At 57.9% G+C, this 13,140-nt stretch overlaps 1 protein-coding gene across 6 annotated transcripts in view; it reads right to left on the bottom strand.

The window, feature by feature from the left end:
- Positions 1-13,140, bottom strand: part of CASZ1 (castor zinc finger 1) — a 155,579-nt gene that overhangs the window by 47,102 nt on the left and 95,337 nt on the right. For 3 of the 6 annotated variants that reach the window (XM_055582337.1, XM_055582342.1, XM_055582338.1), the window contains exons 1-2: positions 9,816-9,950; positions 9,299-9,337 (exon numbers count right to left, since the gene is read on the bottom strand). In XM_055582337.1, coding sequence (XP_055438312.1) covers positions 9,299-9,337; positions 9,816-9,864 — 88 coding nt within the window. In that variant the 5' untranslated portion in view covers positions 9,865-9,950. Of the gene's footprint in view, positions 1-1,160; positions 6,483-9,298; positions 9,338-9,815; positions 9,951-13,140 lie in introns of those variants that run through there. The other 3 variants (XM_055582339.1, XM_055582340.1, XM_055582341.1) reach the window with 2 other exon arrangements.

The raw sequence follows: 13,140 nt of genomic DNA, 5'->3' as shown, positions 1-13,140 counted from the left end.
CGTGTCACTCAGCCCATCTTCCTGCCTCCAGGCCCCAGGGGCTTCACAGGACATGGGTTTTTCAAGTCCTGGGCCAACCAGGGCGAGTGGTCACCACATGGCTGACTATGTGGAGCGACAGCTAGGAACCTCCCCAAAGCCCTGCCTTCTCGGGTGTCAAGGCAAGCACCCCACCTCCTGGGTACGCTGCCTGTGGGAGGTAGGACCTGAGCCCCTTCCACTTCAGGGATTTGAAAAGCTGGTCCCCATCGTTGAGGTGGACTCTGAATACACATGGAATGTGTCCCCCACCAACTCAATAGGTCAGGGTGGAGCCCCAGATGAGTCAGGAGCAGGTCTGGCCTGAGGTTCAGGGGAGCCCCAGGGTCCAGAGCTGTTTTGTCCAAACCACTTGGATTTATCAGATGAGCACGGCCTCCCAGCCAGACCCCCTGGTATAATCCTTTCATTAATTTACTATTCAATGGAAAATTACTCCTTACCCAGGAATATAAGTTTTCATCTTATTTTAAGTTCGATTCTTAAAGCAATTACCCAGGCATCTGGCAATGACTTCACCGCTGCGGCCGGGCCCTGGAGGGGAAAAGCGCAGCCCTGAAGCTGCACAGACTCCTGGCTCCCGGCCCTGGAGGGGAGTTCAAGGAGGACTGGGAGCCCCCAAACAACTGGCCTGGGTCCTGGGAGGGAAGTGGGGGGTACACCACCGTGTCTGATATTTGCTATGTGTGGAAACGCTCCTCTCCAGCACCACCTGCCCCATGAACCCACTGGTGACAGTTGTTGAAAAGCCTCAGCAGCTGGTGCCGCGGGAGCATTTTCTATTTTTAATTGTTTGATCGGAATATTAACTCATCTCCGCCCGTTCCCAAGACACACTTCCCAGCCAGAGGGTTTCCCCCATTCCCCAGACCTTTTTCTCTCTCCCTCTCCAGTCGGAAATCTACTTTGAAAGTAATAACTGGAAGCACAGACCTCTGTGAGTTTGCAAAGGATCAGCGCACGGGAGAGAGAAAGAAATAAGGTCCTCACTAGCCAGCGTGCCCCGAGCAGACCTCAGAGCCACAGGCAGGGCAGGTGGCTCGGCACTCACAGGCACCGCTGCTCCCCCCTCCCCCTTCCTGGCCAGCCTCTCCCTCTCCCCTCCGGTCAGCCCCACTGACCCAGTCTGCTCACTCGTCAACCTCAAGTGGGGCGGGACGCTCAGGAGCCTCCCAGGGCGGAGGCCCCGGGAGGGAGGCACGTGGCCCTGGGCTCAGTGGCTGACTTTCCTTTCAGCTGCCATTTCCGAGAGGGAGGGAGGGGGAAAGGGCAGCCTCTCCATGGAGCCACCGGAGAACCTGCCAGCCAGGCCTCCAGGGAGAAACACAAGGGCTCCAGGCCCAGCCCCGACGGGAGGGTCACCTGGCTCAGCCACTGCCCAAGCTGCTGGGGACAAACTGGACCCCGGGGGGCCCCCTCACCCGTCCTCAGAAGGCACCCCCAACCCAGCAGCGGGGCCGCTTGGCCTCCTCGCCCTACCTGCCCTTGGCCCCCCTGCCGGGCTTGTCCCTCTCAAGGTCGCAGGGCTGTCCACACCAGGAATATTTACTCACCAGACTGGCCCTGTTAGCAGCACTCACCACAAATATGCTTTCTGATAAAGTTGGCAGAAAAAAAAGTTCTAGAGCTGGAAACAATGTCAGAAATCATCCCCTACCCCCACACAGGGAGGGTGAGGTGGGGCCTGCGAGCAGGTCACACAACCAGCTCCTGGGGGAGGCTTCTGTCACGCTCTCTCACTTTTCTCCTTCCTGTTTTACTTCCCAACATAGAGCCTGTTGCCAGGGGACCAAGGGCTGGGGATGGCTCTACAGGAGCACCAGGTCTTGGCCCCCAAAGGGCACGGCCCGGAGGCAGGGATGTGGGCGGCGGCTCTCTGTTTTCCCCGCCAGGAGCTCTCTTGGGGGCCTCTGGGGGACGAGGCCAGACGGCCTCTCACCTCTGCTTCTCCCTGGGCCGTCTCACCTCGCTGAGCTCCTGCCCACCCGCCTGCCCTCCCTCAGTGCACATGGGCTTTAATGTTTTTATTACCTGTTTGACTCGCTGCCTTATTGCTTCTCCCCTTAATGGGGCCGTAACCGTGGAAACGAGGAATAAACGGCCACCAGAAAATGAGATGATTAAACAGGTCACCCTGGCAAAACAAACTCAGCCAAGGAACCTCTGGGGGGTGGGGAGGGTAGGCTCCTCCTCCCCCACCCATGGCTGGAAGGCTTGGACCAGACTGGGGACCAACGTCCCTGTCCCTGAACTGGGGCAGATACAGGGGGGCGCCCCCTGCTGGACGGTGTGGCACCTGGCCTGTCCCTTCCTCAGGCTCCCCTATCTCCCAGGCAGCCCTCCTGGCTGGCCTTGGGCCCTGCGCTCTTGGGCTGAAGGGGTGGCAAGGAGGAAGGCATGGGCCTAGAGGCGATGAAGATCATCGCCAAGGAGGCAATGCACTGCCTGATGACGCAAAGCTCTAGAACTCTCTCCCCGCTAACTTCCTGGATGCCTCTGACTTTCTCACTGGGCTGGAGTTTCCCATCTAGTGCACCTCCAGCTCTCATGCCGCATCGTCCCCCACCCTCCCTGGGGTCCCTGAGTTCCTGGAGAAAGCTCTAGAAGAAAAAGCCAACCTAGGCCAAAGTTCAACTTGGGAAGGTCTCCTCTAAGAACCCCTGGTCTTTGGAGCCACGCCATGTGTCTGTGCCTCCCCTGGGCCAACCTGCTCCCACAAAACCTCAGGGTGGAAGGCAACACGAGAGGGCCTTCTTGACAATAAGGAGGACTCCTTAACCCCTCAGCACTGGCCAGAAAAGCCCCCAGGAGGGACTCCGTGGGAAACTAAGAACAGACCCCAGAGCCAGCACAGGAGCAGCTGAAACCACCACGCCAGGGGCAGAGGGGCTTGGTATACGCCACCCCTGCTCTCTGGCCTCACTCCAGGCACTGCGTACACCCAGCTGGAGGGGTCCTGGGCCTGGGGGGCAGGACCTAGAGAAGATGGACATGCCACAGTGAGGTTTCTGCTGGGGGACACAGAGACAGGCAAGGGAGGAGGCAGAGGAGAGTTCCGGACCCTCCACTGGCTACTGCCCCTGGGCCCTTCAGGGCAGCAGACTGTGGGTGTGTGACCTCCCCACCCCAAACCACGGTCATGGCTAGCAGCTAATGGGGCCCCTGTCAACCACTTGCTGCCTGTCTTCATCCTCATGCCCACTTTCCCCCTCATGTCATCCCTCATCCCAGCCCTACTCCTTCCTGTAAACCAGGCCTAGAAAGCTCTGGAGGAGCCAAAGCTCAGGTCCCAAGGCAATCAGCCAAGTGTTTCCTGCCTGCCTCCTGCTGCCCCTGCTCAGAACCTGGAGAGGCACATCAATCAACCCATTCCACCAGCACTAACGGTGGGAAGGCACGGGGCCGGCCCTGGACCACGCGCTGGAGGAGACGTGGATGCCGGGCTAACTCTAATGGTCACCATTATGAGCAGCAGCAGCAGCAGAAGGCAGGGCTCCTGGCCTTGGCCTCCTGGGGGAGGGTACAGTAGTCTGAGTGCTGCCCTGACACACCAATGTCATGGGTATAACCAGATCCTCAGAGCAGCAGGCCCCTGGCCAAGCTCTGATCTCTTATCTCCTTCCAGGGCCAACTGGGTGTGAGGCTGCAAAGGGGGAGGGGCAAGAAGGTAGGCAGGAGGGCCTGGCTTTAGGGAGCTGGGTGGCCTGGGCCAAAAAGGGCAGAAAACTATGGTTGCATAATGGGAAGCAAGAGTTCTGCTCTTCAGGTTGGGGGAGGGGAGAGGTAGAGGAGAGTGAAGAGTACGAGGCAAGAGAGGCAAGGGACTGGCGGAAGTCTGGAAGGTGTGGGTGACGCAGGAAACATCGTCTGCCCATCTCCATCTGTCCGAATACCTCCCATCCTTTATCAAGTTCAAAGGCCACTCCTTCACAAAACTCCCTGGGCTCTCCGCTCGGCGCTCCTCTGCCTGGTGGGACAGGTAAACACACCCGTCTTCCTCCACCAGGCAGACCCCAGAAAGCTGGGAAGGACCAGGTGGCCTTCATTGCTGCAGCTCCTACAGTGGGTGCTCCCCAGTGCTTACCAAGAACTGCAGGCCCCACTACCTGCCTGGGGTTTCCTCCCCTTCTGGGGGTCACCAGTATGTCCTCGTGAGTCGGGGTTATGAGGATGCTACACCGTGGTCAGACAGCCAGAGGGGTGAGTGCTGGACCACCAAGCTGCACCCTGTCCCAACTCATCCCCAAGAAGCGGCCCCTTCCCCCTCCACTCCCTGGGACCACCAGCCCTCCTCCACTGCCATCTCCTCCCCCTGAACCCTGGCCCAGCTACCCCGGAACAGCTGCTGCCTGCCGTGGGGACCCACAGGCTGTAATTACTACAGAGCAACTTCCTTCCCCCTGAAGATGAGGAGGAGGAGAAGGACAAGGAGGAGCAGGAGGAGGTGTGGCAGCACCAGGTGGTCAAGGTTTGAAAACCAGTGCGGGGAGGGCAGTGTAAAGGACACGCCTAGGGGCTGGCGTTGGGGGTGGGGAGCAGGTGTGTGTGTGTGTGTGTGTGTGTGTGTGTGTGAAAAAGTGGTCGGACTGTATTCTAAGAATGCTGGGCCAGGGAGAGGAGGCTGCCCGAGTGGGGTGGGTGCATCACTAACCTGCCAGGTCTAGGAAGAGGAGTCCAGGCCCAGAGCCTCCAGGGCCCCACCCCATCCCCTGCCCAGGGACTCGAGCCAGGGGCAGCAGCTTTAATGAGGAGATGCTGCTGCGTGACTCAGCCCTCCAAAGGTGCCTCCATTTATTTTATTTTTCCATCATAAAAAAACCCAAGCTGCAACTCGGCCAGATTCCCCGGCCGTGGGGGATGGGGGAAGACCGGCCCAGAGATGACTGACTAACTGGCCCCAGTGCCCTCCTTAGAGGGGAGACTTAATGGGTTCGTCTGGTTGATCCCAAAGGGAAAAAGGGCCTGGGATGGGGTCCCCTGAGGGCTCTTTCAGACCTGCCCTCACTGCCTCTGTCTCCTGTTGGAGGAGAACGGCTACACCAGGCTTTTGATCCAGAGTAATGCTCTGATATCACATAACTAGTGCTGGGGTTGGTTCAAGGGGCCACTTCGCAACCCACAGCTGCCTCTCTCAAATGCTTTCTTACGAAGAGCAGGTCCACTCAACCCCTCCCCAGGGTGTCCCACTGAACCCTCTTGGGAAAATTAGTTTGGGAGTCAGAGAACCAGAGACCTTAAAGGTCATCTGATGCTTGCCTCCCTCCAAATGTCACAGCCAGCCTCTGCTTGAATGGTACCAGGAAACCTTCAACTTCCGAGGCGGCCCAGCCTGTGCTTGGCTCTGACTGCTCCTTCCTGCCAAGATGGCACCGAAGCACCTACCCCTTGCAGCAGACTGGCAAAACCGGTGCTCAACCTGACAGTTGGCAGGGACCGGCCCCAACTTAGACTGGTCGAGTGGGTGTATCTGGCCAAGTAAAGGCTCGAGGAAGGAAAACAGAGGACAACCTGCTCTGCCCCAAGCCCAGCATGGAATCTCTTCCTTCAGAAACACCGCAAAAACCTTCCCAGTCCCCAGTTTACATCGGGGTGAAAGTGTAACCACAGCCAGCAAGGTTCCTAGAAGCCTCTACTCCTGGCAAGGCCCTGGCCGTCAACCAGTGGCTTACAACAGTCCCGAGAGTCTAGCAGTGGTCTGACACTCAGACCCAGCAGGGGCTGGGCTGGGGAAGCCGAAGTCTTTGTTCTCTGGGGTTAGATACTGCCTGGAAGAAGTCTGCAGCCTTTCCTCTCCTTCCTCGAGACTGAATCCTCGAAGCACATGACCACTACGCTATTCCACTCCAAGAACTAGGCTACTAAGCCAATCTGTCTCAGCCTCCCTTGACCCCATCATTCCTGGCCTCATCCACAACTGAGCCCATGGCCAGGATACAACGCGGGGGGTTTGTATGCCATCAAAGGGGGTCTGGGTCTAGAGTCCCAGCTGAGCTGATCCCAGGGAAAAAGAAGCAGGCCTGGTTCAGTGAGCAGCATTGATCCCTCCCCTGACTCACCTTGACGACACAGCGGCAGCCACAGGGCTCAGTGTGCAGTGCTGGCCCTCGTGGTTCCCGCTGGGGTCCCTGGTCATCTCTTTGAACTTGCTGTCTTGCCCATTTTGCCCTTTACCTGGCAGAGTCCACCTTGGGTCCTCTGATGGACAGCTCCAGCCCTGGAGAGCCCCTCCCCATCTTCTCAGGATCTCCCTAGGGAGCTGGGGGGCACTTACAACTAGATCCTCAAGAATCAAGGGCATAAGTTCCTTCTTAAAGCTTAACCGCTGTTTCAAAATCATTTTCACCCTGGCCTCCAGGTTTTCTCAGGGCCTGGGAATCAGCCTAGTGGGGCCTAATCCTGGGGAGCCTCCCAAGTGCAGCCTGGATTCACCTGTGTCTGAAAGCTTCCTTCTTCCTCCCCTCCCCCTCCTGGCTCCCTCCCCCAGGGAAATCACTCTAAAAGGGCCTAATGGAACTATGTCCTCCTCTCTTCCTCTCTCTCCTCCCTCCCTCCCTTTCTTTTTCTTTCCTCTTTTTTTTTTTTTATTAGCATTTGTGGAATTTATTCCCAAACTCTCCTAATCTTCCGTACACAACCATTTGATTTGCATAACCCAACCCCCTCTCATAAAAACTGGCTGCTAGTTTAATTAAAAAATGTAAATTTGCTGTCATCTCGGGGCCTGGTGAATTAGGACGACATCGGCATTTTTTATTGCTAAAGACGTCCAGATTGATCCAGCCCTTGGCTGAACTATGGTGGAAGAAAAGGGGTCCACATGGTCCCTGAGGGCCTTGAAGTCCTGCTTGAGGTACCCCCTGGGTGAAGCCATGGTTCTCCCACCACTGAGTTACTTATGGCTGGAGTGCTTCCCTAGACCTGTCCGAGGCCGGAGATAATGTTAACCCACGATCCGATGTTTACTGGGTCCCTGGTGCCAGCAACCCTTTGGGGCCTGTTGTTTCCAGCCTTGTACAGTGCTAGCTGCCCGTGATGGCCTCAGAGAAGAGAGCCCCTCACCACACCAGAAATGAGGCACCTGGCCTTGGCTGTGAGCAGAAGTACATTCAAGAAGTCAACGAAAGATGAGATGGTGTGAGCCCAGAGACAGGCTCAGAGGGGATCTCAGAGTTCCCACCTGCTTCCCTTTTTTTGTGAAGAGGGGAAAAAGTGCTTTTCTTCTGAAGTCCTGAGATTAAGTGAAACTTCCAAGTTCAAAGAAAAGGCTGAGATGGTATCACCAGATGACTCCTCCAGGAAACAGTCAGAACTTCGACACCCTGGACCTCCCCTCACTGAGTGGCCAGAGCCCAGGCCTGGGTCCTGCTGAGAGTGCCCTGCTCCAGCTACGGGAGGAACCAGCTGACCTCAGGGGCCCTTCTAACTTCCAGGAAAAGTTCCCAGAGTCTGTCCCTAGAGTGCAGGGACAAGTAAGCGCGACAAGAGATTCTGCCACCCACAGGCCCAGCAGGCCCTCTCTCCAGCTGGGGATACCCTATGGAAGGGCTTTGGAGCATGCCCCAAGAGCAGGCTGATGTAGTCGTGGAGGATGGACGCCAGCTCCAGCTGCCATTGGGGTTGGAAGGAGGAAGATGAAGAGGGCCCAACTTCCAGCTAAGTAATGCCTGAGTCCCCTGTGCCCACCCACAAGCACAGGATCATTTGCCCCGAGTAGGGGGCAGTGCATTATCACCACTGGTCCATCTATAAGGTCTGCTTCTCAGCTGGGATGGGTGGGGGCCCCCTGTTTCTAAAGAAAAGGGGTGGGGCCTGAGAGGGAGTTGATGAGACACTTGATTAGAGGTGGGGGCGGGCTGCTTCTCCATGGGAGGGAAGGGCAGGGAGGGGCAGGGTGGCAGCCCTGGCCTCAGACACCTTAACCACTTTGCCCAGCAGGGGGTGTCACACCCTTCCTGGGCATGGAGGTCGTGTGGACCTCCACATGGGATTCACCAAGATCACACCCGGCGGAACACAGTCTTAATACTCCCTCCCCCACAAACACATCTCCCTCCTTCCCAACGCCAGCCAGCATGTCCTGTCACTGGGCCCCCCAGTGCTGCCTCCTGCCCTCTCTGCCCACTCCCTTTTGACTTCAAAAGGTCAAATGTTGTCCCAAGGGGCAATGCCATGGACTTGGGCCATTATAAACAACAACTCAGACCCATACCACCTTCCATAAATGAAACAGAAGGGTTCAGAGATCAATCTCCAGGAATTATCAACCTGTTTAGCACAGATTTAAAAACATTTAGGAAGAAGACAGTGCCTAGGATGAGGGTCCTGGTCAAAATTCCATTTCAATACAGAGGGCTTATGGGAAGTCTTGAGGAATTTAAACTAAACCATCATTCTAGACTCAGATGGGAAAAGAAGTGTTGATACAATTAAATTAAAACCAATAAAACACCAAAATCTCAGGATAAACTCTGCTCCAGGCCAGCACTATGCTATCTGGAATCCTAAACTAGGTGCCATGCTAGGCACCCCAAAACCCAGACGTCCAAATTGAGTAGTTGGTCTGGTCTACCTTCTCCCAGGGTGGGGGCTAAGGAGGATGGGAGCAAGTCCTGGGCCCCTCACTTTGAACTGATAACAGCCGCCTCATCCCACGGGTTCTCAGGTGAAAAACACTCATTAGCCATAATAAGCAGCTTGTTCATCCGACAAGGCCTTGTCCCAAATAAATTAAATTCCTTTACCTTGAGACAGTCGCCCCGAAACCAGACTAACCACCTTTCCCAACAGGACGCTGCTTTCAAAAACTAAACCAACCCCCCCACTAAAAAAATAAAAACACACACCCCACAGCCAGACACATAGAGATCTTTCCTGGGGAAAAAAAGGTACAGAAAAAACACGCAGCCATTCAAAAAACACGGAGAACAAAAAAGAAAAAAGAAAAAAACAAAAACCCCACAAAAAACCCCTAAATCCTCTCTCTGGGTGCCCCCCAGCTCCCGCTCCTCTCTGTTCTTTCATAATGACAAGCATCAAATTAGTCACAGTCACTAAGCAAGTAACAAATAATAACAATAATATCATCAGAAGCCTCGCAATCCAGAAACCAGGGCGAGAAGCGCAGCCGGCACCAGACCCTCTCCAGGCCAGCCCCCACCCCCTGCTCAGCTGCTACCTCATTGGGCTAAAAATAATAACTTCCGTAAAAGAACCGAAAGAAAAGTGAAAGAGCCACCCCCTGGTTCCCACCGGCCGGTACCTGTACCAAGATCCATTCTCCTCTCTTTGGTCCCAAACTCTGCGAGGATCGCCAAAAAAAGAAGAGGAAAGAAAAGAAATCTGTTTAGTCTCTCGCAGTGCCCCCCACTTCCCACCCCAGCCTCCCCCCTCGGCTCCCCGCACCCTCCCCCCATCGAGGGGCGGTCAAGTCCCCAGGACGAGGGGAGCGATGAGAACGGGGACCCGGAGGCAGAGCGAAAGTTTCTCCCTCCCGCCCCGCTGACTCTCGCGCTCCGGCATTGCACACTCAAAGCAGCTCCTCGCCGCTCTCGACTTTATTAAACTAAAAGAGAAACTATTTATAGACACGGCCCGTCCGGGGTCCCGGCCGGCCTGCGAAGCCGAGGGGCGCCCCCGCCCGCGCCCGGCCCGGCTAGGCACCCGCCGCCCCCGCCCCGCCCAGCCGCGCCGCCCCACGCCGCGCCCCCCGCCCAGCGCCCGGGTCGGAGCCCCACGGCGGCGCCCCCTGCCCTCCCCCGCCCCACTCGGGTACTCACCATAGTCGGAGAGTCGAAAGCCGAATTCACTTAAATAATCAACTTTCATAATACTTAATTAATGCCTAATTGCAACTGATTACTCCCCGAATAACAAGTTGTTTTAAAGCCCTGATGTCATTGCTCCTGACGGTAACACTCAGGGTAACAGTTTGGCAGGAGGGAGCGGGCGGGCGGGAGCGGCCGGGGGCGCTGCCAGGCGCCGAGGTGATTGGCAGGGCGGCCGCGGTACCGCCTCCTCCAGGCCGGGCCCGCGCCGCCCCGGCAGGTGAAAGAGCAGAGCTCGGCCCGCCCGCGCCCGCGCGCCCGCGCGCGCCCGCTCGCCGGGATGCTGGAGTGAATGGGCTCGCGCTCGCCCGCCCCGCGCCCGCTCCCTCACGCGCGCCTCCGTCTGGTCCCCTCTCCCGCTCCCCGCGCGCGCTGCTCACACGCGCGCCCCCGCCCGGCGCCCCCTCGCGAGCGCGAGCGCGCGCGACTTCAGCGCACCGGCCCGGGCGGCCAGCCTTATTGGCTCAGCGATTGCCCAAACCTTAGACTTCGGAGGGAGGAGGGAGGCGGGGACTCGGCGGCCGGGGACGGGCGGGAGCAGGGAGGCGGGCGGGGGCTCGGCCGTCCGAGAGGAGCCGGCGGCCCGCTCTCGCGCCCCCGCGCCAACTCTGGCCGGACTCCGGCGGGCGCGCGCTCACAAGCTCCCCTCTGCGCTCCGGCCCGGCGAGCGCGACTCGATGGCGGCCGCGCGCGGACTCACTCCCCGGCGCCGGCCGGCCAAGGGCTCGTGGCGCGCGCGGCCGAGCAAACTTTTGGGCGCGGGTGGGCGCAGGTGTGAGCGCCGCGGGGTCGCGCCTACTGAGCCTTACTCCACGGCTCCCCCCTCGCGCGCCCCTCGGGTTTCGGGTGCGGGGGTACCAGGGGCTTTCTTTCCTCCCCCATCCCTGTTGTTGGTGGTGTTTTTTAGTTGTGAGGAGAAAAGACTCGGGGGCGGTGGGCATGGGTGTCCCGCGGAACACGAGCGGCGGCTCGCGGTGTTTCGCACACCGTGGCCCCCCGCAGGCTTCACGCGTGCAGGGACCCCCGGGTTTCCGCCACTTCGGTTTGGCCTTGCCTTTAAATGCACCCTGGCACCCCACCCCACCCCGATCCCTGGTCTACCCAGGTCCCCTCTACGTCTCTGCTTTCGGGACCTTCCTACTCCTCTTGCTGCCCGGAAGTTCAGCCCCCAGCCCCGCAGCCGGGGCAGCATCTCTTCTCTCACCCCACCTTGGCTATGAGTCCTAGGAGCGCCCCCACCACGGATCCGCGCTGTCACTTGGGTTTCCAACCCGCCCTCTAGCCTCCGCCACACCCCATCAGGGCCCGTCAGACAGGGCCCAGACAACCCTCCTCCGAGTCCTGCCGCCTGCCCCCTCGGACATGGCCACATTTCCTGCCTGCCAGTTCATCGCTGGACCAGGCAACTTGTTCTCTCCTTTCCCTCTTTTCACCCTCAGAGGAAGTACTTTGGTGGGTCCTTCTGTTCCCAGAAGTCCCCGCTGTAGCCAGATATGTTGAGATTCCTTCAATTTTAGTCACCTAGATTACCCACGGGGGTGGGGGTGGGGGGGTGGGGGAGTGGGGGGCGCGGTGCCGAGGAAGGAAGCAGGCAGGTGAGCAGGAAGCTGACAGTTTTGCAGGTGAAACACCTGGACTTCACTGTCCCCAGCTCTCCCTCGGGCCCTCCTGCACCCAGCCTACTGCCTTCTTTCCCTATCCTGTTTCAGGGGAGGCCACACTTCAATGAGGGGCTCAGAACCCAGGCTTTCTGCTCTCTGTTCTTTGGGCAAAGTTCAGCAAAATGGCGCTGGATTATTTTTGCAATATTTCTATTTTGCAAAGGGAGAGGCCCAGGGAGGCCTTGGGGCAAAGAAGTCAGGGAGTTTAACAATCTACTGTTTCTCCCACTTTTCCCTTATTTTGTTCTTTTTTTTTTTAATTGCGCTTTAGTTCCAAGTGGCCTCACAGGGAGGTAAGCGTCGCTTCCCCATCTGACCGCCCTCCTTGATGCCTTCTTGGCGACCCCCATTCCGGTGTTCACACAACCTTTACCCTTCAGGTCTGACCCGTCATTACGGAGGATGAATAGCTGGAGAGACCCAAGAGCTCTAAGTGTACCCCAGCCCTAAAATCTTGAATAAGTGATCCGAGCTCCTTAAACAAACCAAGCCCAGTGTTTCCTAGATGTTGCTGGCACAGGGCAATCAAGCAGTGAGGCCACGAGCTTCTGCTCCCCACACAGGATCTCAGAGAGGGCACTGCGGCTTCCAGGACTGCTCTGGGGTACACACATGCCTCTGGGTACTCTCACCCCTGACTCCCCAAAGCAAGGCTTACAGCTTTGGGTTGTAACAGCAGGCAGTACAACCCAAATCCCAATCTGAGTGTCTGCTTCCCGATGTGGGCAACTGGGATGTAGACAGAAGCCTGAAGACATAGGGGTGAAAGGGGAATTTCTGGGTGCATTTGAAATATGCACCTATGGGGAGCTCCCTGCATATATACCCACATGGCCTATGGGCTGCCTATGAATGTCCTTCTGGGCTTCTGAGGATGGTGGTCAGGGCCTGGAAGGCCTGCCTGCCAGCTACCCACCACAGGGCCCACAGGATTGGCTGCACAATAACTTTGTACCTCTGGTGGACCAAGGCTGGAGAAGAATGGCTGAAGGGTAGAACTGAGAGAGCTGGAAGGAAGGGGGAGCAGGCAAGGTGGGCTAGAGGGCCCCCCCCCCAAGCACAGCCAGTAGTAGAGGGAGGCAGGAATGGCCCAGAGACCCTCAGCTCTGCCAAGATGATGGCCACCATCAGCCACTGCTGGCATAAGAAGCGCTGCCCAAGAGTGAGGGGCCTTCCTTCCTGAGACACACAGAAAATGAGGCCATCCTGGCATGTTATGATCTGAGACCTGAGAAGGCTGAGGCTTTGAGGTCATGGATGTGAGTCACAGGCCATGTCACGGCGGGGTCCCCCGATCTCTTTCCCTTTATGTGAAGGCGAGAGGCCCAAGACTCTGGCACCTCTGAGCCTGTGGCCCATTTTGCCTTGAGAACCCTGATGTGGTAACACCCCTGTAACCCTGAGGCCAGGCCACAGTTTCTGTGCCCAGGGCCCCGGGGATGGAAAGCCCAAAGCCACAGCTCCTCCTGGTCTCAAGGCCCTGGGCCCGGAGCCACCAGCTCCTCCTCATGCTCCCTACCCCCGAGGGAAAATGAGCCCTACACAGCCATGCCACCCATCAGGCCCCTCGCAGGGGTCTCGGGAAAGCTGTCAGCTCTTCCCGGGCAGGTTCCCTC

Source organism: Bubalus kerabau, chromosome 5 (genome assembly GCF_029407905.1).
Source record: "Bubalus kerabau isolate K-KA32 ecotype Philippines breed swamp buffalo chromosome 5, PCC_UOA_SB_1v2, whole genome shotgun sequence".
NCBI lineage: Eukaryota > Metazoa > Chordata > Mammalia > Artiodactyla > Bovidae > Bubalus > Bubalus kerabau.
This window is presented reverse-complemented; position numbering and strand designations above follow the sequence as displayed.